Raw genomic sequence first — 21,976 nt, forward strand, 5'->3', positions numbered from 1 at the left:
AACCCGTTTTACTCTAACCCTAAGGACTTTCTAGTAATGCCTAATCCTAACCCGGGACCTTAATTAGGGCCCCTTGGTGGTTTATTTAACTTTGATATTTACCTTTCATATATAACCCCTTCCCTAGGTTTTCCTCTAACCCTAAGGCCTCTCTGATTATGCCTAAACCCTAAGTGGGCCTTTCATTAGGACTCCTTGGTGTTTTCTTTAACTTACAACCCCTTCCCTATGGTTTCCTCAAACCCTAAGGTCTCTTGAGCCATGCCTAACCCTAAAGGTTGACCTTCAGGACGGCCTCTTGGTCCTTTTTGTTTCACCTCAATACAACCCCTTGTATGGAGTTTTCTCCTTGGTTTTTGCGATTCCTACAACGCTTTATTTCTCAATCTATTTGCCATTTGTCTTAATTTCTGGTTGAAATACCCTCATTTATGGTTTCTTCGGAAAATTTCTGATTGGCTATGGGACACACCCCGAGATCTGATCAATCTCGGCGGGGCCTTCCTTGCGTGAGGGTGTCTAGTGATAATGGCCGAAACGCCCTGTGATCCCAAGGTCCACTACTGAGGATGTGTATCCCACAAACTGAGGCACACAGGTGCTTAACCTTTTGTTATTTGTTTGTATTTGTTTTAGTTTGATGTTGTCCTTCTCTGCCACTTCCCTCTTGCTGTGGAGGGAGTGGGGGAGACAGGGTCCTCAGCCTGTTTGGGCGGGGGAGGGGGATACAGTCCGGTCTGACACCCTCTCCCTGACTCTGTTTCCCCCCCCCCCCCAAAAAAATAATAATAATAATAATAATAATCATGGTTTTTGTTAAGAGCATTATTTCTACCCATTTCAGCTGTCTCGTTCTTTGTCTTGCGGATGAAGGGTCGGTTTCCCACTTGGGTTTGTAAGGGCTTGGGTTATTATTGGAGATGAGGGCTGCGGATGACGTGCGACGGCCAGTGCCTTACCTTTGGCTCCCCATTTCAACTGGCTTGTCGTTGGATGAGTCAGGGGGGGTCATCGTGATAGAGTCTCTCACCTAACCAAATTAAACCCTAATCAAATTAAACCCTAATCCAATTAAACCCTAACCAAATTAAACCCCAGTGGGATGCATCAAGACCTGTTTGATGTTTGCATGAAGCAGAGGGGGCTCCTTGGCTGCATGAGTGTGGGGGGGGGCGGGGGGCGGTTCGGGCCTGGGTTTTGGTGGGGGCTGGATGGAGTGTGCATTGACCCCGCCTCCATCATGGATGGCAGCATCCAAACATTTTAATGTTCTAGCCTCAGTGACCCCCCCCCATGGATGTTCTCACCCAAGCAATAATAACCCCAATCATCATGAATATAACCCCTAATTTTATCAATATGGGCATTATAATGGATGGAATATATAATACATAAAAACCTATTATAATAATATCTTTATATTGTATAATAATAACAAGGTACATTTATATAAACATGTATGTTCTTGTGTCAGTGTGTCGTGGATATGTTTGGACGCGTGTTGGGGAGGGGGGTGTGGGGATGTGGGGGTGGTGGCAGGGCGGGCCTGTTTTGGTGGGGCTGGATGGAGTGTGCATTGACCCCGCCTCCGTCATGGATGGCGGGGTCCAAACATTTTTAATGTTCTAACCCTATTTATTATTAAATACAAGAACAATTAATAACTTTATTGAAAGAACACAAACACACACACACAATTAAAATATTTATTAAAAATAAGTGGTTCCGGCTGGACCACAGTCTGTCACGGGAGGAGCTTCTCCCGCTTTTCTTCTAGGGGACCACGACCCATTGGTGGGATGGACGGTGCCCTTCCTGTCTCCGGCTGGAGACAGGCTCCCATTCAACACCCTAATCAAACTCTAACCCTAAAGTTAAGAGAGGAATGTGTATAGGAAAGGGGGTGCCTAAGCTAAATTAAAGCAATCTTAAAAAATTCAAACTGAATAAGCAAAAAAATGGGAATAAGGGAACAGAACACACTTAACACCTGAGGAAGACAAAACTAAGTCGAAAAGTTGTGAAGGAAGGGTGAAGAAAACAAATGAACATAAGCTAAGCTACGCTAACTTGAAACTAATTTGAAGAAGTAAGGGAAAGTGAAAGTTAAATATATAACACCTCGGATAACCCAGTTCATTGTTTATAGGGACATTGCAGTGAAACATAGGGGTGAGAGTGCACTTACCTTCTCCTCTTCGGGGGGGCGGCACATAACTTACAATACATACAACAATGCTAGCTTGATCTCGAGTTCAGTGTGCCTTTGTCCTTAGTCTCTATACCAAACTCCACGGCAGCTTTCAAGCGGTGGAGAACACTGATTAAACATTCAGGAGGGAAATATATATGTCCCTATATCTACAAATATGTAGAATTTGTTCAAGTAAAACACATTTTGGACAACATTATAACAACATTTTCACAGTTTAGAGTTTAAGTCAGATTTATTTGTCTTCACATAAATGTTTATGGCATTAACATCACAAGACATCTACACTTACAACTACAATTTGCTACCACAGCAAGAAACATCCTATTCAATAATCTCCATTAAAACGTGGTATGTGAGGTCCTTCAAGATAACATACATTTCATATTAGATTAAAATAACTTCACTAATGTGATTTAGATATCTTAAATTTTAAATATATTTACTTACTTTTCAGCTGGGAACAATTCATTCTCTAAAGATTAAGTGTCATGATAGACATACACTAGTCTCTTTGCTAATGTACAAATAATTCATATTATTCTCCTTACAAACAAAGCTACACTCATCACTGCATGTATTCATTATATGAATCACAAATCAATCAACACACATAACAATGATATAACAGAAATGCACTAAAAATTATTCAAGATTAACAGTAACGACCTGTCTGAGCAAGACCAAGAAACTTTTTGTTACACCCCAGAACACTGAAACAGATCACAGCACTACAGATTCCACAGAAACGTGGTCCAAAGTACATACACTCTTTTTTTTAGTCAGAGTTACTTGTTTTTGCAAAGACTTCAGACTTTTACGAGTGTGAGTACGTGGAGATTGCAACACCCATACATCAGTTCTTTGTTTTGTTTTTTTCTGAACAAGAAAATATTTGATTGCTAAAGAAAGGTAGAACAATTTATACATCATGCTTGTAAATAATCTGCTGGCAAAACAACTAATGTCTGTTAGTTGCATTACAATTTCATCTACCAGAGAGCTGTTGTGATGTACAGCAGACAGGTGAAGCAGGCTGTGGAAATTATTCAGGTAATAGGTTGGCTACATGCTGACTTCACTGCTTGTACGCATATTTCTGAGCATCACAATGTTATTCACACCAAAAAGCAAGCTTCTTACTCCAAATGCTGGGTGAAGTTTTCAGGGAAAAGTCCTTTATGAGCACCAACTCCAAGTGTTGACCACTCACTTTCTTTTATCCCTGTAAGCCAGCCAGCGTCCTGACAAAAAAATACATATGTATCATAATCACACTGACTCCGTCCGTAACACTGCTCACCTGTAAGGACTCGATTTTTATCTGCCACCAGATGCTCTTACCTGATCCTCCAGTGAAGCTGTGGGAACCACCAAAACAATATCACCTCTTTTCAGTTCAAGCTCGTCAGCATTTGCAGCCTCAAAGTCATGCATGGTCTCTACCTACAGAAAATACAAATTGCCATAAAAATTATCATCTGAATTAACCGTTTGAGTAATTAATTGTCAGCAAGAAGCCCCACCTTGTAGAGAAAGTCATCAGGTAGTCCTGACACTCCACCCGATGGACTCATATGTTTGATGGTTTGGCTTTGAGTTGCCACGCCATTGTCACAGATAGTAGTAGGAGAGATTATGTCAGCATCACGATCGTCATCACCTTCGTTACTTGAAGCAGGTTCAATCACAACGCTGGGAATCGGCATGTTCTCCTGCAGATATGAGGCAGCATTTATCATTAACAGGTATGGTCATTCACTTCACAGATTCATCATAAAAAATCATTTTAATAAATCTGTAAAAGAATTTAAACACTATTAAACATTTCTGGATTAATAACAGCTAAAGCTCCACTTATTTGAAATTTTCAAAAGACAAAAATAAATCAACTTTATCTGTGCCTACAAACATATTTAAAAATTATTGTCAGAGAATTTCTAAAGGATACAACTATGTAGTCATAAAATGTGTAACCCTTGCCAGACAGATACTTTTTGAGTGGTATAAAGTAAAGGGTATAGAGTGTTTCCTTCTACATGCATGTACTAAAAGACACAAAAACAAAAGACACACATTAAAGACATTTTAACATTTTTCATAGTATGAATGATTTGTTCATACACTGACTGTCAGTATTGGTACAAGTTCCTAATGATGTCATATTTACCGATGGGATTGCTTCATCTAAAGGCGTTTTGCTCTCTTCAATGGGAGGAATCTGTTGGCAGATCAATATATGAATGAGAGAAACACATTTAACATTATAAAACACTTATTTTCCCCACTACATGAAATATCCCCAATAGTTTGAATCAGTGTCCACTTTCCTGATATAACATGGAGTCCTAACATTTGGTTTGAAGTAAAAACTCATAAGGAAATAATGACTTGTCCACTCAGTGAAATGGCTATGTCAATCAAATTTCACTCAGGTTGTGAAATGTTGAATTTGACAGGAATTTAATAATATATTTGAGCTTTCAATGCAGTCTTAACACAAATGAAAGTTTTGTATATACTTTCCACTATCTGCTCTAATTTAAAACTAACTACACTCTTTGGAATTAATTTTTAGTTTGAACTAATGCTACCTACGGTCTAAGAAAGAAAATTAACTCAAAACCAGGCTGCCTGTCAAAGGAAAAGTGAGGTTAAATATACCAGAGAAAAAATATTAAACAAATATTATGCATTATGAAAACTCCACCATAATGTAAAATGTACATGAAGACTTTTCACCTTTTAGCTACATTTTATACTATGAGTCTTTTCCTACTTTGTAATGAGCCTTCCATCCATGGAACATCAGTTTGCTTTTATCATTTACCTTCTCTGAACCATCTCTCACAACCACACAAAGAGTCATGTGGTCCTACCTCACTGTAAATCTCACTGTTTAAGAATAATATGTAACTTCTCCACATGATTAAAGGCAGAGGGAGGTATCCAGGTCTTTATTCAAACATTTCTAGGCCTTGGCTGGCAGCCATGCAGTACCTGGATGCATTTGATGGATGTCAAACGTAACATTTAGTGTAACATTACTATCCTTTGCCATCTGGTTTATTCAGTAGCACAGACTGCAAATAAAAACTATTTAAATGCAACTTTCTCAAGTTCTCTCACGTAAGAAAACATAGTAAGCATGGAGAGTTCATAGTATTTCACAGTGACTCTCAAGTTTAAACATCTGATTGTGTAAAATTGAACAGAATAGACAGTCAGGACTACAATTGTTCTTTCAATTATACAGCTTTTTGTGAATCTCGCATTGTCTGTCATTTCACGTCGTATTCACCTCTGTATGAAACAGAAAAAATGACTCAAACAAATTTAACACAAAACTTTACCAGACTCGCCTTGCACTGGTTTCACCCAGGGGTAGATAGTTTCCCAGTCTTTATTGTAGCTGCATTTTCATTTCTTAATTGTACGAGTCATGCTTGCCTCCCTTTCCGATCATGCGACCATGTCTCGTGATGCATACCAGTGCCGTTCTGACCTGATTTGCATAGTTTTTTGTTGGTAGACGTGTTCTTAACCTGCGTACCGCGTTTGACTGACATGATCAAACAGCCAGCCCTGCCCCCTGATGACAGCCCCTCTCTGCTTTTTCCACACAGCCATTTGATAAATGCCAGATTATAAAACACACATTTCCAAAATGGAGTCTGACTGTCAGTAACAATGCGGGACAGCATCTCAATTTGCGGGACGTGTGAAAAGTAATGAAAATGCATGACTGTCCCGCACAAAGCGAGAAATCTGGTCACTCTGGATGGTTGGGACAAAAATGACAATTAAATAAATATGAAAAATAACCATGACGATGACAAAAGTGATTAAGAAAAGATGAAAACCAAAACATTGGAGATCTCAGTAATATCTATGATTATGATGAGAAGGGTACTGATGACATTTATCTTGATAATGGTGATGATGAGAACATGATGAAGATTGATGATATGACGTGAGAATAATGCTGAACGTGATGGCAGATAATCATGGTACAGATGATGATGATCATCATGCCAATGGCAGAAGTGTTTAGTAAATCAGTATGTCCACTCACAAGTGTTTTCTCCTCCCTCGGACAGTAAAAACCCTTATCTTCTTCACCAGCAGGAGGAGCTTCAGGTTCCTCCGCCTCACCAGCAGGAGGAGCTTCAGGTTCCTCCGCCTCACCAGCAGAAGGAGCTTCAGGTTCCTCTGCCTCACCAGCAGGAGGAGCTTCAGGTTCCTCCGCCTCACCAGAAGCAGGAGCTTCAGGTTCCTCCGCCTCACCAGCAGGAGGAGCTTCAGGTTCCTCCGCCTCACCAGAAGCAGGAGCTTCAGGTTCCTCTCCCTCTTGTCCCACAGATAGCGTTATAGAGTCCTCACCACCAGAAATTGGTGGACCTTCATGCTCCTCTCCTCCGGTAGGAGTAACATGAGGTTCATTTTGGTCATCAGCTTCTTCTGTTTGACCAGCAGCTTGTGTTTCTGACGCCCCGGGAACCTCACTGTTTAATTTTTTCTTTTGCAAAGAAACAGCTGATAAATTCTAAGGCAGATCAAATAAGCCTCTATGACTTTTAAGCCTCTTTTTGTATAAACTCAATCAGTACATTTTTCTAAAGACTTTCCTTGAACTCAAACAACCTTTCACCAACACTAATCCAGCATTTAATCAGATCACACTTTGAGATATGTTTCATGGATAAAACGATGACAGCAGAGAGGAGCAAAACTGGAATATACACTGAAATAAATGAAAAACTCACCATATTATCAAAATTTGCAAAGAATGGTGGGGCAGCAGCATCCTTCAGGAAAAATGCATTAGAGGGAGAGAAAAAAATAAGTCAGAACTGATGATCTGGATTCAGAAATACAGAACTAATGAGTATTCACAAATACATGGAAGACTAATTAGGGAGCATTAAGAGACAAGATATAAGGATAATGACTGTAAGAGTGGAAACACTAAGAGAGGAGACATCAGACACAAACTGGGACAATGGTTTCTACTTTTAAAAACTCCAGTTCTTCTATGATCTGTCTGCTTGCTCTGTTATTAATCTGAATCGGAAAGGTCTGATGAATAATAAAGCAGCTGATGTTAATGGAGGTCTGAACAGTAAAAACAAAATAAGTTCATATGAAAACATTTATCTCTAAAGTTAGTGGAAACAAAATTAGCACCTCGTCTCCCCTGATGGACTAAAAATCTGCAACTAATCTATTCATTTAATGTTTCAATGGCTGCAAATAAAACTTTGGGCAAAAAGAAATAAACTGCTAAAATCCATTCAGTTTAGTTCAATTCAATTCCAGACACACATACTACGATTTGAACCCTTTGGGTTAGATGACACTAAAATGCATGGATGGAGGGATGGAGGGAGGGAGGGAGGGAGGGAGGGAGGGAGGGAGGGAGGGAGGGAGGGAGGGAGGGACAGGCGAACGGACAGACAGACAGACAGACAGACAGACAGAGAGATAGATGGGTTAGGGTTAACTCTAACCCATAGAATAAGCTAAGGACATTAAAGTACTGGAGAAAGAGAGGCAGGGTGAGTTCAGGCTGGGATCCCAGAGGACTCAGGACATGTACTTTCACTTTGCATCTGAGCAAAGGTAGGAAGGGGGCCTCTGCATTGGCCTCTAGTCTACTCTATGCTAATCTATCAATCTATCAAAGGAGGATGGTGGGTACCTTTTCCTTTTCTGTATCTAGCTCTTGGTATAATTTTCCAAATCTCCGGTTTGCAGCCTCATCTTCGGACATGTCTGAATTTTCTGGTTCTTTGGGAATTCTTCGCATGTTAACTTCTTTATTTCCCTCTGCTCTTCCACAGATGGAGTTTTGTTGAGTGACTGTGGAGTCGAGTTCACTGCTCTCATTAACAGCTTGGAGGGATGAAGTAATGGACACAGGCGCCTCAGTCCCTGGGGAAGCCGCTGGAAAGCTGTTGCCAAAAGGATCTGCATGCCACCCACTTCTTCCATCCACGATGACCACAACCCCATCTTCCCTTGAAGTCTCAGGAAATGGATCAAATTCAAAACCGTCCCCTTTGTCTCCAAACTGGGTTTCTGCAAACAGATCTGAATCGAACACACCTCCTTCCTTTCTTTCAGCAAACGGATCTGAATCAAACGCACCTCCCTCATTTGTTTCAGCAAATCGATCTGAATCAAATGCACCTCCTTGCTTTCTTTCAGCAAAAGGATCTGAATAAAACACACCTCCCTCTTTCGTTTCAGCAAACGGATCTGAATCAAACACACCACCTTCCTTGGTTTCTGCAAACGGATCTGAATCAAACACACCACCTTCCTTGGTTTCTGCAAACGGATCTGAATCAAACACACCATCCTTTGTTTCAGCAAAGGGATCTGAATCAAACACACCTCCCTCCTTTGTTTCAGCGAAAGGATCTGAAATAAATGCACCTCCCTCTTTTGTTTCAGCAAAGGGATCTGAATCAAACCCACCTCCCTCATTCGTTTCAACAAACGGATCTGAGTCAAACGCACCTCCCTCCTTTATTGGAGCCAAAACATCTGTTTTAGCTGATAAACCTCTTTCGTCTACCTGTCCTTCAGGTGCATAATCACCACTGTGAGCTGATGTGAGCTCTGTCTGTCCTAAATAATTTGAGACTGCTGCATCAGAATGTGGTGAAACTGGTTCTACTGTCTGAGGATGATGTGCTGCTACACTCTCAGCTCCACCTCCCAGTGCCTCTGAGGTGTTCACCTGTGGACGATCTTCAAATGAAATGTCATCATCAGCACTCATCCAGCCTCCCCCCTGACCAGTGTCACCCCACTCTTCAGCAGTCTCATACTCAGAGCCAGACCCATCCAGAGACCTGGACCGCTTGTCTGCTCTGTCCCCTGTGCTGTCCTCGATCTCCTCACCATACTCATTGGTGAATATGAGTCCTGGTGTAGACTTCCTACGGTCTTCCTGCCCCATTCTCTCACTGCCTACATCTGATTGCCCACGCTCATCTTTATCAATCCAACTTGCAGAGGCATGAAAGTTTGGGTTAATTCGAGATTCCCAGCTGCTAACCTCATCTCCATCTGCTGTGGGCTCACTGTCCTGAATTGGTGTAGTTGTGTCTCCAGTTGGTAGCAAGTCCTCTGCTTGGAACGAGGGCTGAGCCCCACCCTGTGTCCCACTCTGCTCCCCTTCCAGCTCAGCAGGAGGCTCAGGGATAGCGGGGGCTTTAGTCGTTGAAGCAGCATCTCCATTTGTTGACATTGAACCAAAGTCAGCAGACCAGTCAGCAACGAAGCCAGCATCTGCAACCTGCTTGGGAAAGGCAAGAAATGGAGGGTTAAAGTTTAAAACCCTCTTTTACAATGGAAAGATCATAATCTAAGTAGCAGAACTTAAGAATCAAAAGCTGGAGAGCTTGTAATGGAATAGGTAGGTTACGTTGGTCAGGGTTTAATTCAACTGGAATTATGATCAATGTAGAGCCACAAGAAGAGCATGCTTCCAGTATATCTGTAAAATGATCAGTTTGGTATTCCCAATCAAATGTACTTATACAGCAAGAGAAGAGGTTGCAGATTGACAGCAGAAACCGAGGGCCAACGATGACAGTGATAAAGTTTTTGAAAACAATGGTACAAAAACTTTATCACACTATCAAGAAAAAAGATTGCCTAAAAAACATATATTGTTGATATTAAGATCACGAGGTGGCATCTTGAGAGTGGCAGCCTGTTGCAGCAGTGTTTGTTACTTCAAAGTGTTTTTCATGCCTTTCAGTGTCTTTTAAAACATCCATGACAATGGATCCTCTCAACTCTAATTGGGTAATTTTGGCACTCCTGATACTTTATTCAATTTTTGCAGTGGGGAGCAGCAATGAAGTCCACAGCACAGCAGTGTTTACATATTTAGAGAGCACTAAACCAGTTGTTAGTGCTCTCTAAAACACTTTCTCTAAACAAAGCAAGACCGATGATCCCAGCGGAGATCAGGAGGAGATCCAGAGGGTTCAGAGCTGTGAGAGTGAAAGCTGGTAACAGGAGATTTAAACCATCAGTTCCCTGGAAGAGTTCTTCTCTGTAATACTTGTTGGTGTTTATATGCCGCCATCAGCTGACAATGCAGTACCATGCAAACATGCAAATGCCATCATAGTCATAACTAGTGATTTTAACTCTGTAAGTTTGGACGATGGTCTCTTCACTTTTCATCAGTTTGTTGACTGCACCACTTAAACACTGGACCTTCTGTATGCAAATTTAAGATACATACTGAACCACAGCCTTATCACAACCTGGTCTTATTAACACCTCAGTATGTTCCTGCAGTTCAAAGGCTGCCTGTCTCCATAAAGTCGGTGTAGAGGTGGACTTATGAAACCAGCTAGACTCCGCTGCTTGTGGCCCACCTTGAACCACAAGTGAGACCTTCTCTGGACCCTCTTCAGTTTGTCTGTCAGCCTCATGAAGGTGCGGATGATGCTGTCACCCACCTGCTGCAGTGTGCTCATTCTCACCTGGATGTTAAAGGTGGCTCTGTGAGGATCAGGTTTTTTTAATTCCCCTTCAATACCATCCAGCCTGTTCTGTTCATTGAGAAGCTGTTCAGGATGGGTGTTAATGGGTGTCTACTGTCTCCTGGGTTGCTGACTATCTGTCAGACAGGCTTCCGTTTGTTTGGCTGGGAAGCTACCTGTCTGATGTTCTGGTTAGTAATGTAAATGCACCACGGGACTGTCCTGACTCCATTCCTTTTCATTTTGTACACTTCAGATTTTCAGTACAAGTCACCAGCAGAAATTCTCTTACGACTCTCAATGGTGGGATGTATCAGAGATGGACAGGAGTCAGAGTACAGCGAACTGGTGAAAAGCTTTGTGGGGTGATCCTGCAGAAATCATCTGTTCCTAATTAGGGCTGCAACAGATAAAAAAAACTCAAGGTTCGGATCGTTCTGCGGATCAAAGTCACGGATCGGATAATTTTTCGGATCAGGAAAAAAAAAAAAAAGACAAGACAAATAAAAATAAGTTTGGTCTATTTGTTTATTAACACTTTGAAGTTATTAAATTAAAATATATCAAATCATCTTAATTTGCATCAGGCATAATATCTTCTTTTTAACATAATTGATGAAAAACAACTTAAACTGCAACATAAAAAGGCAAATTTCCTTCCTTTAACCAAATTTGGCCTCATGTCTGAACCTATAAACACACCCACAGCGTTTCTGATGGCTTTAACCCGGTCGGATTGTGCAACAAGCGGCTGCATAATTGCCGCGGTGTTGAGCAGCCTTCGTTTTCAGTCCTGTCAGTGAAACCGGGGTGATGTTGCTTCAAATACGTGGCCATGCTTGATGTGTTTCCACTGTCATTTGACTTTCTTGTGCCACAGTGCCTCCACACCGTCACGTTTTTATCCACTAACCTGTTTTCCCCATGCAGAGGAGTTAAATGACGCGGGGCGTTCAAGCTTTTCCGTTCCTCCACTCACCATGGCCACACTGTGAGTGGACTGAACATGCACACAACTTTTTTTTTTCATAAATCAATATGCGGATCACGTGCGTGCCAAACCGAAGATATTGATCCGAACAGATCACGGATCAATGATGATCCGTTGTGCCACTAATCCTAATTGTCACCAAGACCAAGGAGATGGTGGTTGACTTCCGGAGAAAGAGATCTAGGACCAAGCCCATTAACATCATGGCTGAGGAGGTTGAAGTTGTGGAGCACTACAGGTACTAAGTTGTGCACCTGAATAATAGACTGGACTGGAGGACCAACGGAGGCGCTGCATACAAGAAGGGGATGAGCAGACTTTATTTCCTAATGAAGCTCAGAAAAGGCAAATCAGTACCAGGTTAGCAACTAAATATGAAGTGAACTTGAGAAAGAAAAGAAACTGGCCATGAAGTGCTGGAAATGCACATTAAATGTAAGGATTATAAGACTTATTGTCAGAAACAAGAAAAAAATTGTTAGAAATGAAATGAGATGTTATTGAGAGAAGAAAAGTTCAAAATGAAGACAACCAGGAAAACGGTGCGAGAAGTAACAGTAGAATATTTTACAAAATGAGCAAAAGAGGGAAATGTACACCAAAATTTGGTTGAATAGACAGGATACAAAGAGGAAACTGTTACAGTGGATATCGTGGTTTAATTTCAGTATAGAGGTGACAGACACTGACGCACTGAGTGAAGATAACTGAATCTATGTCACAGTCTGCCTCTGTAACAGTCTTTTGTCATGTCACAGTTTATGTTTAATCATGTTTTCAGGTTATGTTCAAGTCCTGTTTTTCCCCTGTCACGTTCAGTTCACTCAAGTCACCTGGTTAATTGTTCACAGCTGCACCTCATGTCACCGATCACTCCCCTCACAGTATTTAGCTTCCTGGTTTACTTTGAGTCACTGCAGAATCCTCACTATCCCTCCATGCTTCGCTGCACTAAGATAAGGCTGGTTTTCCTGCCTCATAGTCTTGTTATCATAGTCTTGCCTTGTTTTGTCACAGTCATAGAATTTATTCATAGTCTTGTTTCGTTGCCTTTCACAGTCATAGTCTTGTTTTGTTAATGTTAAGTATTTTTTAATCCAGCTCCGCCGCGCCTCTTGTTCCTGCTCCCCTTTTTTGTAAATAAACCTTTTTGAACGAAGGAGCTGCATCTGGGTCCTACCTTTCCTCGATCCTGACAATCTAAGAACGCTGATAAAAATGTACAACTGGCAACCCACCAAAAAAAAAACAATAATTTAACAAAATGAGCAAGAACAGCAGCTGATAATGCAATGGCCAAAGTGAGAGTGGAAATATTGTTCAAATGATTAATTCAGGAGAGAGAAACCATAGCACTGTCAGTTGGAAAGAGGGTTGAACATGCATGATGAGCTGTGTAGACACCAACACTGAACAGACTAAGATTGTATGAGTGCGTCTGAACGGACGGATGTGATTTGTAGCGTAAAAGAGCTTTGAGTGGTCCACAAGACTAGAAAAGACAGTCCATGTACCACTTAACTTCAATTCATTGAGGTTGATGTGTATCCACAGTTGAGTATGAAACATAACATGTCATCTGGTGGGATATGGGATACACCTGAACTGTCAGGCCATCAGACTCCACTGATCCTTTTAGGGTAAGAGATTATTTGTTTCGTATTCAAAATATATTCTGAAGGGTTAGCGTTAGGAAAAGTTGGAATGAAACCACACCAGTTCTATCTTTGTGCCAACAATACTGGCTTCATGGAAAGTTATGTGATGATTCTAACACATGCCCTCCTAAACTTGCATTTTGGTGCAAATAATTTCCTTGATCCTAATTGATAAAAAATGTTTAAAATAACAGGAGCTCGTCAAAAGTTCTCTGGGAGTTTGATATATGTGTACATGTATACAATAAATTAGACAGAAATAGTAAAATGACAAGAAAAGGAAAAAGCTGTCAGACTTTCAAAGGAACATGTGTTTCTTTGGGTACTTACAGGTTGAGCAGTTTGGGCATTCGCCTTAAAAAAGAAAACAGAAAAAGATGGATCAGAAAAACATTCTCATCTGTTGCTTTTATTGGCTTCTTTTTAAGAATAAAAAAAATTTATATTTTAGTAGATGATACAACTTTTTATGATCGTGCATCAAAACGGTTCGTAAACTAATGTATTTATTTTTTTATCTAACATTTCATGACTCATTAACTTATAAAACACTTTTCAAGTGTAGATCACACCTGATGTGCAAAGGTCACAATTACATGAAAACATTACGTGATTAAATTCTATCCTGAAACAGACAGATGTTACTCACCGACCACATATCCCAAGGTACAGCTGTCTGAAAGGAGCAGAGCACATGTTGTTAATGACCTTTATCGTGTAAATAAAACACATTCCAAACAAGTGAAACCAAGAACAGAGCCTGAACACTTTAACAGAATCAAGGTTAGACTAGGTGGGATTTAGATGAGCATTCAAATATTAAACATTATATGGTTGACTTTTAATGGCTAAATTACAATAAGATTAAGTTATTCAGCTCATGTAACATGCTTAATCCGACAAGCAATTGAATCGGATCGGGTTACTTGCGATCGAATTAAGGCCCCCGAGATAACTCGATCCCATTGCCCACTTAACGTGCCAGGAGACGATGGATAGTGGATAGGATCGAGCATTCTGCACATGCTCGAGATTTTTTCCCGCGATCGTCACCCGGAAGTTGAAGGAGACGATATTACTGTTGTTGTCGCCGCCGTCAGAAAGAAACAAACAACATGATGGAGAATGCGCCGTTGTGCATCGCGCTTGTGCCATAACCAGCTCATCAAAGATGTAGAGGGACGCAGCTTCATCTTGCTCTTCGTTCGCCATCTTTCTCGAATGCCTTAGTTTTGTTGTTGATGGTGGTGAAGGCATCAACCGGAAGTGGCTCTATTAGCGATAGTTGAAATGGGTACAGCGCCACCTATCGTACTGTGGTATTGCAGGCTTTGTGCCAGTGATTCCATTCATTCACCGCCGTGTAACAAAGGATAATTACCCTTGCTCAGATAAGGAGCATAACCCAACTATAGCTATAATCCAGTTAATATCATCATGTAAACCCACTGTGTGATTCATCATGGGAGAGCAGCTGAGTCAGAGAACTGTTCCTTTATGATCTAACACTCTACACTTAAGTCTGCCCAGTATTCTGCCCAGGTACAGACTCTGAAGGACAGTACATTTTATGATTCGTTCATCCTGACCACACAGAACCATCATTCTGAATTTAGAGTAGCTTCTGGTTCCGTCTCCACTGGGCTGATCAATCCTTCTAATTGTCATTCAGCTCTGAGAGATCACCATATTTCTCAAATATCCCATTGTTATGCTACTATAGGCAAAGACTTTTGGGGGGCCTCCCATGATGCACCTCTCCTCCCTCTGCTCTCTTTACTCTCCATATACATTATTGTTGTCATTAACTTGTCTTTCTATTTCTCAGCAGGTATCCCCAGTGTTATGGTGCTTGTTGTCCCCTTAGCTAGGCTACTTTCTTTACATGGCTTTGTATGAATTGGACTAAATTGGAATTTAAATAAATTGGATTTGATTGGATTATGATTTGTATCACAACAAAATGGACTCAAATTGGACAGTACTGGACAGTATCTTTGAAGTGACTTGAGATGACATTTGTTGGTTTGAGTTTGTGCTGCTGACATTGTTTGTTAAAAGTGTTCAGGTGTGCAAGATTTAGCTGTCATATAGTGAGTAGCACCTGTGGTATGGGTGAAACACTTTCATCTGGCTGGAAAGAATCAAAGTCCAGATCGAGAAGAGATTCTCCTGGTCGTTCATTGGGCTGTGGGCAGTAACAGAATGAAAACCAGTGAACAGGTGAACACCTGGACATGATCTGTTTGCATTTGTGTTGACACAGACCTGAGATGGTGAGGGTGCAGGTAGAAATTCTCCACCAAACAGGTCAATGATTTGCTCTTCGGCCACCTCCTTAGTGGGTGTTGCCTTTGGGGGTGGAGGCACTGGTGGCCCCTTTTTAAGCTGCCAAAAGATATGAGGAGCTCTTTAAAAAAATTCAGTTCACAAAAGAGGAGGTAGAGAACAGAGTACAGGAGAAAGGAGCAGTAACAAGCAGGGAAACGTTTGCAAGGTAGCTAAAACCAAACTGCCAAACTTTTGTGGAAAACAACAGCTCCATAAACTACTACAGCAGTGATTATGTTGACTGTCAGACAGCATTTAGACTAACAACAGTGTGTATTTTATCACAAAAGCTGGTTAATGTTTGAGACTGTGAAGTAAGGGCACTTAATTGGCTCTCAGAAACAATTAGAACTGCAGGGATGCAATTTATGCCACAAAAACTCACTACCATGGAGGATCCATGATCACAGTTTTAAAACAGTAGCTAACCCTTTTAAAATGTAAATTATCCACTAACAGTGCTTGACAATCACCAATTCAAAGACAGCAGTGTGATAAGAGAGGCAACGATTTAAAAAAATGGTGCCGTTTACCTCAAACACCTGAGTGTTACAAACTGTAAAAATATGAACAGGATGGAGCACCAGATCTAGTAACTGAAACCTTAAACAAAATTACTCACAAATTCATTTACAAATGTTTCATGTTTGATGAGTGTGAAGTAAGCTCTAACCCTAACCCCTAACTCCCAGAAGACTCAATGTTGAAGGGAACTGTGATGTAGCTCACACATATCAGAGGAGAATGGACAGGGGGTTAGGGACTGTCTGCCTGAACAGATATCTGCTGTGATCAGGCTATGATAACTGAGGAAGAGGAAGACATCTCATCTACCTTTGAAAGCCTCACACTTCCATGCATCCAAAACTAAACTAAAGAAACATAGTCAGTAGCTGCACATTGAATAGGCCTTAGGTGCTGTCCACATATCTGTGTAACACACTGAAACCCTCCAGCTGACTAATGTACATAAACTAAACATTCCTTTGAACAGAATCAAACTGAGCTTTTCTACCGGAACCTGAAGCTTGATGGTTCTCCTCAGTATCTGAGCTGCTCCGAGAACTGTTGTGGACAGAGATCTTTGAATCTGGACTGTCTCAGAGTCCTCTTATTACCATGTTGGCAGTTGACCAACTGTGTGTTGTCCATACAACAGTCTACTGCCTGCAATTCTTTTGTTTTATAATAACTCTGACCACGATGTAGAGATCTAAGGTAAGTTTGGGCGGCTGTAGCTCAGGAGGAAGAGCAGTCGCCCACCAATCGGAAGGTCGGTGGTTCGACTCTGGGCTACATGTCGAAGCGTCCTTGGGCAAGACACTGAACCCCACGTTTCCTCCCAGTGTATCACTGGGGTATGAATGTGTATGAATGATTAGAAAAAGCACGTAGTTAAGTTAAGTATCTTAAGATGTGCTGTATGAATGTGTGTGAGTGGGGTGAATGCGGCATGTAGTGAAGCACTTTGAGTGGTCAGTTAGACTAGAAAAGCGCTATACAAGTACAAGTCCATTTACCATTTTACCATTTTCCACCAACAAAGCCAGTACTGCTTATCAAAATTTGGAGTAACGCCTTACAAGACTGCTTTTTCACTGCATAAAAAGACATTAAATCAGCAAGCATGGTGCCCATCTGGAACTGTCATATTTATCTCATATAGCATGTTCACATGACTTTCAAGTGTGATAAATAACCAAAATAATCCCTGCTTGTCCCCAGCCACACACACCTGTGCACACAGATTGCTGACTGCCAGGTTGCCACCTGGGAGGTTTTCCATGTTTCACCCAGCCCTACCAACCAGTGTTCCAACTACCCAGGAGTCTTCATTTTCATCAGAGTACAGATACTGATTGGGTTCACCGAGTTTTTATATTACTGTCTGCTTTATGCTACACACAGAGAGAGATACCAATGACGGTTCCTGGCTCAGATACTCTTTGGTTCAGTCCGTAGTGAACTCAAGCATGAATTAATGTGAAACTTAAATGTTGGGATACACCGTTAACATTCCTGTGAGGGTATATTGACTCAGACACAGACCTACTAATCTATTCCAATCCATAGCTCCTATGGTAACTGCAGCAGTCACACAAGTGATGTTTCACTGACATCGGGTACATTTCCGACTACATTTAAGCAAGCTGGGGTTACACTGCTGCTCAAGAAACCTTCCCTCCTTCAGACTCAAGTGGAGAACTATAGGCCGTTCTCTCTCCTTCCATTTCTGTCTAAGAACTTTGAAAGGGCAGTCTTCAAGTAGGTAACAGAATATCTCTCACAAAACAACCTCCTTGACCCAAACCAATCTGGGTTTAAAAGTGGCCACTCCGATGAAACGGCTCTGTTGGCTGTGACAGAAGCCTTAAAAGAAGCCACAGCAACAGCTAAGTCCTCTGTACTTATCCTGCTCGACTTATCGGCTGCATTTGACACTGTCAACTACAGCCTTCTTTTGTCCATAATCTCTAGCGCGGGCATCACAGGGAGAGCACACTCCTGGTTTGAATCATACCTCACTGGTCGGTCATTCAAAGTATCCTGGCTTGGTCACACTTCTGCTGCGCACGCTCTCCACAGGGGTCCCCCAAGGTTCAGTACTGGGGCCTCTTCTCTTTTCCATGTACACCACCTCACTAGGCCAGATCACTCAATCACATGGCTTCTCATACCAATGCTATGCCGGCGACACCCAGCTCCATCGGTCTTTCCCACCTGACGACCATGCTGGTCTCAGCACAAATCTCAGACTGTCTCTCTGACATATCGACATGAATAAAAGCCCATCAACTCCAACTAAACCTCTCTAAAACTGAAATGCTTGTCTTCCCAGACAAATAAACCATGGTGTATTTGGCTGGGAAGACAAGCATTGGCTACATAGATAATTGGCAATGTTTGTGGCGAAAACCGGGTATGATTAGGAAAGATGGTATCTATCCCATTTTGGAAGGACCAGCTCTCATTTTTAGAAATATAGCCTAATTTATTAGTTATCTAAAAACATGACAACCCAGGGCTGAGAGCAGGATGCAGAGTTGTAGCCTTACACACTTCTCTGCAGCTTCCCAGCTGCATCCAAAAAATAAAAAGAAACATCCAAACTGGGCCTTTGTCAAATGAGCAAAGACAAATGGACCAAACCACACTGTTAGGAGAAGAGAGAGAACAGCCGCAAACATACTGTAAGTTCATATGTGGCAAAAGTCTCAGAGAAACTTAGAAGGATCTTCTCCAGACATGACATTCCAATGGACTTCAAACCCAAGAACACCCTCAGACAGAGACTGCTTCACCCAAAGGACCAAACACAAACTGACCGGTGTTGTTTATCCAGTGCAGTGCAGCAAGGAGTGTGAAGACCTCATCATTCACACTGTAGATCTTGTGATCAAAATTCGCTCTTTCGGGAAGGTAGACAATTCAGAGGTGATAGTGACTCTAACAACACACACATTGGTGCACACGGGGTTAAGTGATACATGTGACTGTAATGACCCTCTCTGCTTATAAGCTGACTCCCCACCATGTAGTTTAGAACTTAAAAAGCCTTTCAGATGAGAGGTGAAATGTCTTCATGATCCAAGAAGAAGTCCAGTTGCCCTTTATTCAAGCTCTTATGATTATCATGACCTGGATTAGGGATGGGAATTGTTAAGAATTTAGCATTTCCGGTTCCATTATCGATATCGCTTATAGATTCGGTTCCTTGTCGGTTCTCTTATCGATTCTCGTCCAGTTATATATAGTACAAATGGCTTTGGTTGCAGTAACAGTTTAATTTCAAATATGCACCAACATTTGATCTATTTTTGCCTCTGTCATTTTACTTTTCCCTGCCTCTGTCATGACTATGGTTTTTTTTGTATTCAGGTTCTTGGTTTAGTCATTAAGTTTTGCCATGTTTTCCCCTCAGTCACTCTTGGTCATCAGCTTCACTCCCTTCACCTGTGCTTTCCCCCTCAGCTGCACTCCATCACTAATCACCTCCCTTCAGTATTTAGTTTCCAGGTTTCCCCTTGCACTTTACCAGATCCTCACCTTCATTGTCATGTCAGGTTTGTCCTCATGTTTTCAAAGCCACTGTCATAGTTCAAGCCAACTTTTGTTTTGTTAATTTTCACAGTCAGTTTAATGTGTTTGGTTTTCCGGCTCAGCTGCGTTTTTTGTTTTGTGTTTTGTTTGAATAAATCAAGTTTTTTCTTTCAAATATATCTGCATCTGGGTCCTACCTCCAAGCCAAGCCACACCACAGCAACCCTTTCTGACAGCCTAGATGAAAGGGGTAGCTACAGGTATGCGGGAGCCTGCCTCACTCTTGCAGTTCTCATTAATCTTAATATCAGATGGAAATTATTCATACAGTATGTTGCTAACATTATTACAAACAACAGGACCTGGAAGTTTTACATTACAAGAATCTCAAGTTTTGAATGCAGGCTTGAGTAACATCTCCCCCCATCAGGTGGGCCGGTTGGACGGGTCGCAGGAATGGGGGTCTTTCATTGATAATATTATTATTAGTGTTGTTGTTATTAATAACTGCTCTCCTCAGACTCATGGGAGACATGCTTGTTTCCTGCCATATCCATAGTGATAGTGGCGCGCCAGAAAAATGTATACTATAATTTTTTTTTTAGCATGAGAAATACAATGTGTGTTGGGAGTGCGTGACAAAAGAAGAAAAGTATGACTGTCACGCTCAATGCGTGAGACTTGAGAGCCCTGCGTTTCTCTTTGAGAACTGATTCTCTAATCCCTAACCTGGATAGCTGAGAATCTTCATCAACAATTATCAGATTAAAATTTTTTTTTATCCCAGTTAGTGCTGAGTACAGATAAAGTCATTGTAGTGGGTGACTTTAATATTCATGTAGATGTTGAAAATGACAGCCTAAATATTAACTTTAATTCTATATTAGACTCTATTGGATTTTCTCAAAGTGTTCACAGACCGACTCACTGCCTTAATCACACCCTTGACCTTGTGCTGACTTATGGCATTGAGAGTGAACAGTTAACAGTGTTCCCTCATAACCCTGTCTTATCTGAACATTTTTTGATAACTTTTGATTTACATTACTTGACTATACGGTTTCTGAGAAGAATTCTACATATAGAAGGTGTCTGTCAGAGAATGCTGTAACCAGATTTAAAGAGTTGATTTCATCATCCTTTTCTTCACTGCCATGTGCAGATATGACAGAGGACGGCTACCTAAATTTTACTCCAGTAGAACTTGACTCTCTTGTTGACAGCACTATAGCTTCAATGCGTACAACACTGGACAATGTTGCCCTTCTGAAAAGGAAGGTAATCAGTCAGAAGAGGTTGGCTCCTTGGTATAATTCTCAGCTGCTTTAAAGCAGACTGCAATTCAAGAGAAGATTTATGGAATCCTTCCCACTTATGTATCATCAAGTAAAGATACTTTTAAAGTGGCTGTACTTAAATCTGTCTGTATGTCTGTCTGTCTTTAGAACCTGACCTTGTATTTAGGCGGCTTCTGTCCAGTCGATCTCTCTGAGCTAACAACAGCAAGGAACTGCATTAGGCTGGTTTAAGTCATATTTATCTGATAGAGTTTGTTTTTGACCAGGATCTGTCCTTTGACTCACACATAAAACAGATTTCTAGGACTGCCTTCTTTCACCTTCATAATATTGTTAAAATCAGGAACATCCTGTCTCAGAGTGATGCAGAAAAACTGCTCCATGCATTTGTTATGTCAAGATTGGACTTCAGAAATTCTCTGAAAGCCTCCAGCTGATCCAAAATCCAAAATGCTGCAGCCAGAGTTCTGATGAGAACTAACAGCAGAGATCATATTTCTCCACTTTTAGCTTCTCTTCATTGGCACCCTGTTGAATTCAGAATAGAATTTAAGATTCTTCTTCTCACATATAAAGCTCTTAATGACCGAGCTCCATCACATCTTAAAGACCTCACAGTTGGATATTTCCCCAACAGAGCACTTTGCTCTCAGGCTGCAGGTTTCCTTGTGGTTCCCAGAGTTTCTAAAAGCAGAATGGGAGGCAGAGCCTTCAGTTATCAGGCCCCTAAAAGCAGAATGGGAGGCAGAGCCTTCAGTTATCAGGCCCCTAAAAGCAGAATGGGAGGTAGAGCCTTCAGTTATCAGGCCCCTAAAAGCAGAATGGGAGGCAGAGCCTTCAGTTATCAGGCCCCTAAAAGCAGAATGGGAGGCAGAGCCTTCAGTTATCAGGCCCCTAAAAGCAGAATGGGAGGCAGAGCCTTCAGTTAT

The 21,976-nt window shown here is 41.4% G+C and overlaps 1 protein-coding gene across 3 annotated transcripts in view; it reads right to left on the bottom strand.

Moving 5' to 3' along the window:
* Positions 1-2,446: 2,446 nt before the first annotated feature.
* amph (amphiphysin) overlaps positions 2,447-21,976 on the bottom strand; it is a 31,111-nt gene continuing 11,581 nt past the window's right edge. The window contains exons 11-21 of one of the 3 annotated variants that reach the window (XM_072363303.1): positions 15,646-15,756; positions 15,482-15,565; positions 14,027-14,053; positions 13,708-13,731; positions 9,282-9,524; positions 6,979-7,020; positions 6,288-6,731; positions 4,383-4,433; positions 3,739-3,927; positions 3,557-3,658; positions 2,447-3,456 (exon numbers count right to left, since the gene is read on the bottom strand). In XM_072363303.1, the coding sequence (XP_072219404.1) occupies positions 3,352-3,456; positions 3,557-3,658; positions 3,739-3,927; positions 4,383-4,433; positions 6,288-6,731; positions 6,979-7,020; positions 9,282-9,524; positions 13,708-13,731; positions 14,027-14,053; positions 15,482-15,565; positions 15,646-15,756 (1,422 nt within the window). In that variant the 3' untranslated portion in view covers positions 2,447-3,351. Of the gene's footprint in view, positions 3,457-3,556; positions 3,659-3,738; positions 3,928-4,382; positions 4,434-6,287; positions 6,732-6,978; positions 7,021-9,281; positions 9,525-13,707; positions 13,732-14,026; positions 14,054-15,481; positions 15,566-15,645; positions 15,766-21,976 lie in introns of all 3 variants that reach the window. The other 2 variants (XM_072363302.1, XM_072363301.1) reach the window with 2 other exon arrangements.

Source organism: Leuresthes tenuis, unplaced genomic scaffold, assembly GCF_036924035.1.
Source record: "Leuresthes tenuis unplaced genomic scaffold, fLeuTen1.0.hap1 SCAF_14, whole genome shotgun sequence".
In the NCBI taxonomy this organism is placed as follows: Eukaryota; Metazoa; Chordata; class Actinopteri; order Atheriniformes; family Atherinopsidae; genus Leuresthes; species Leuresthes tenuis.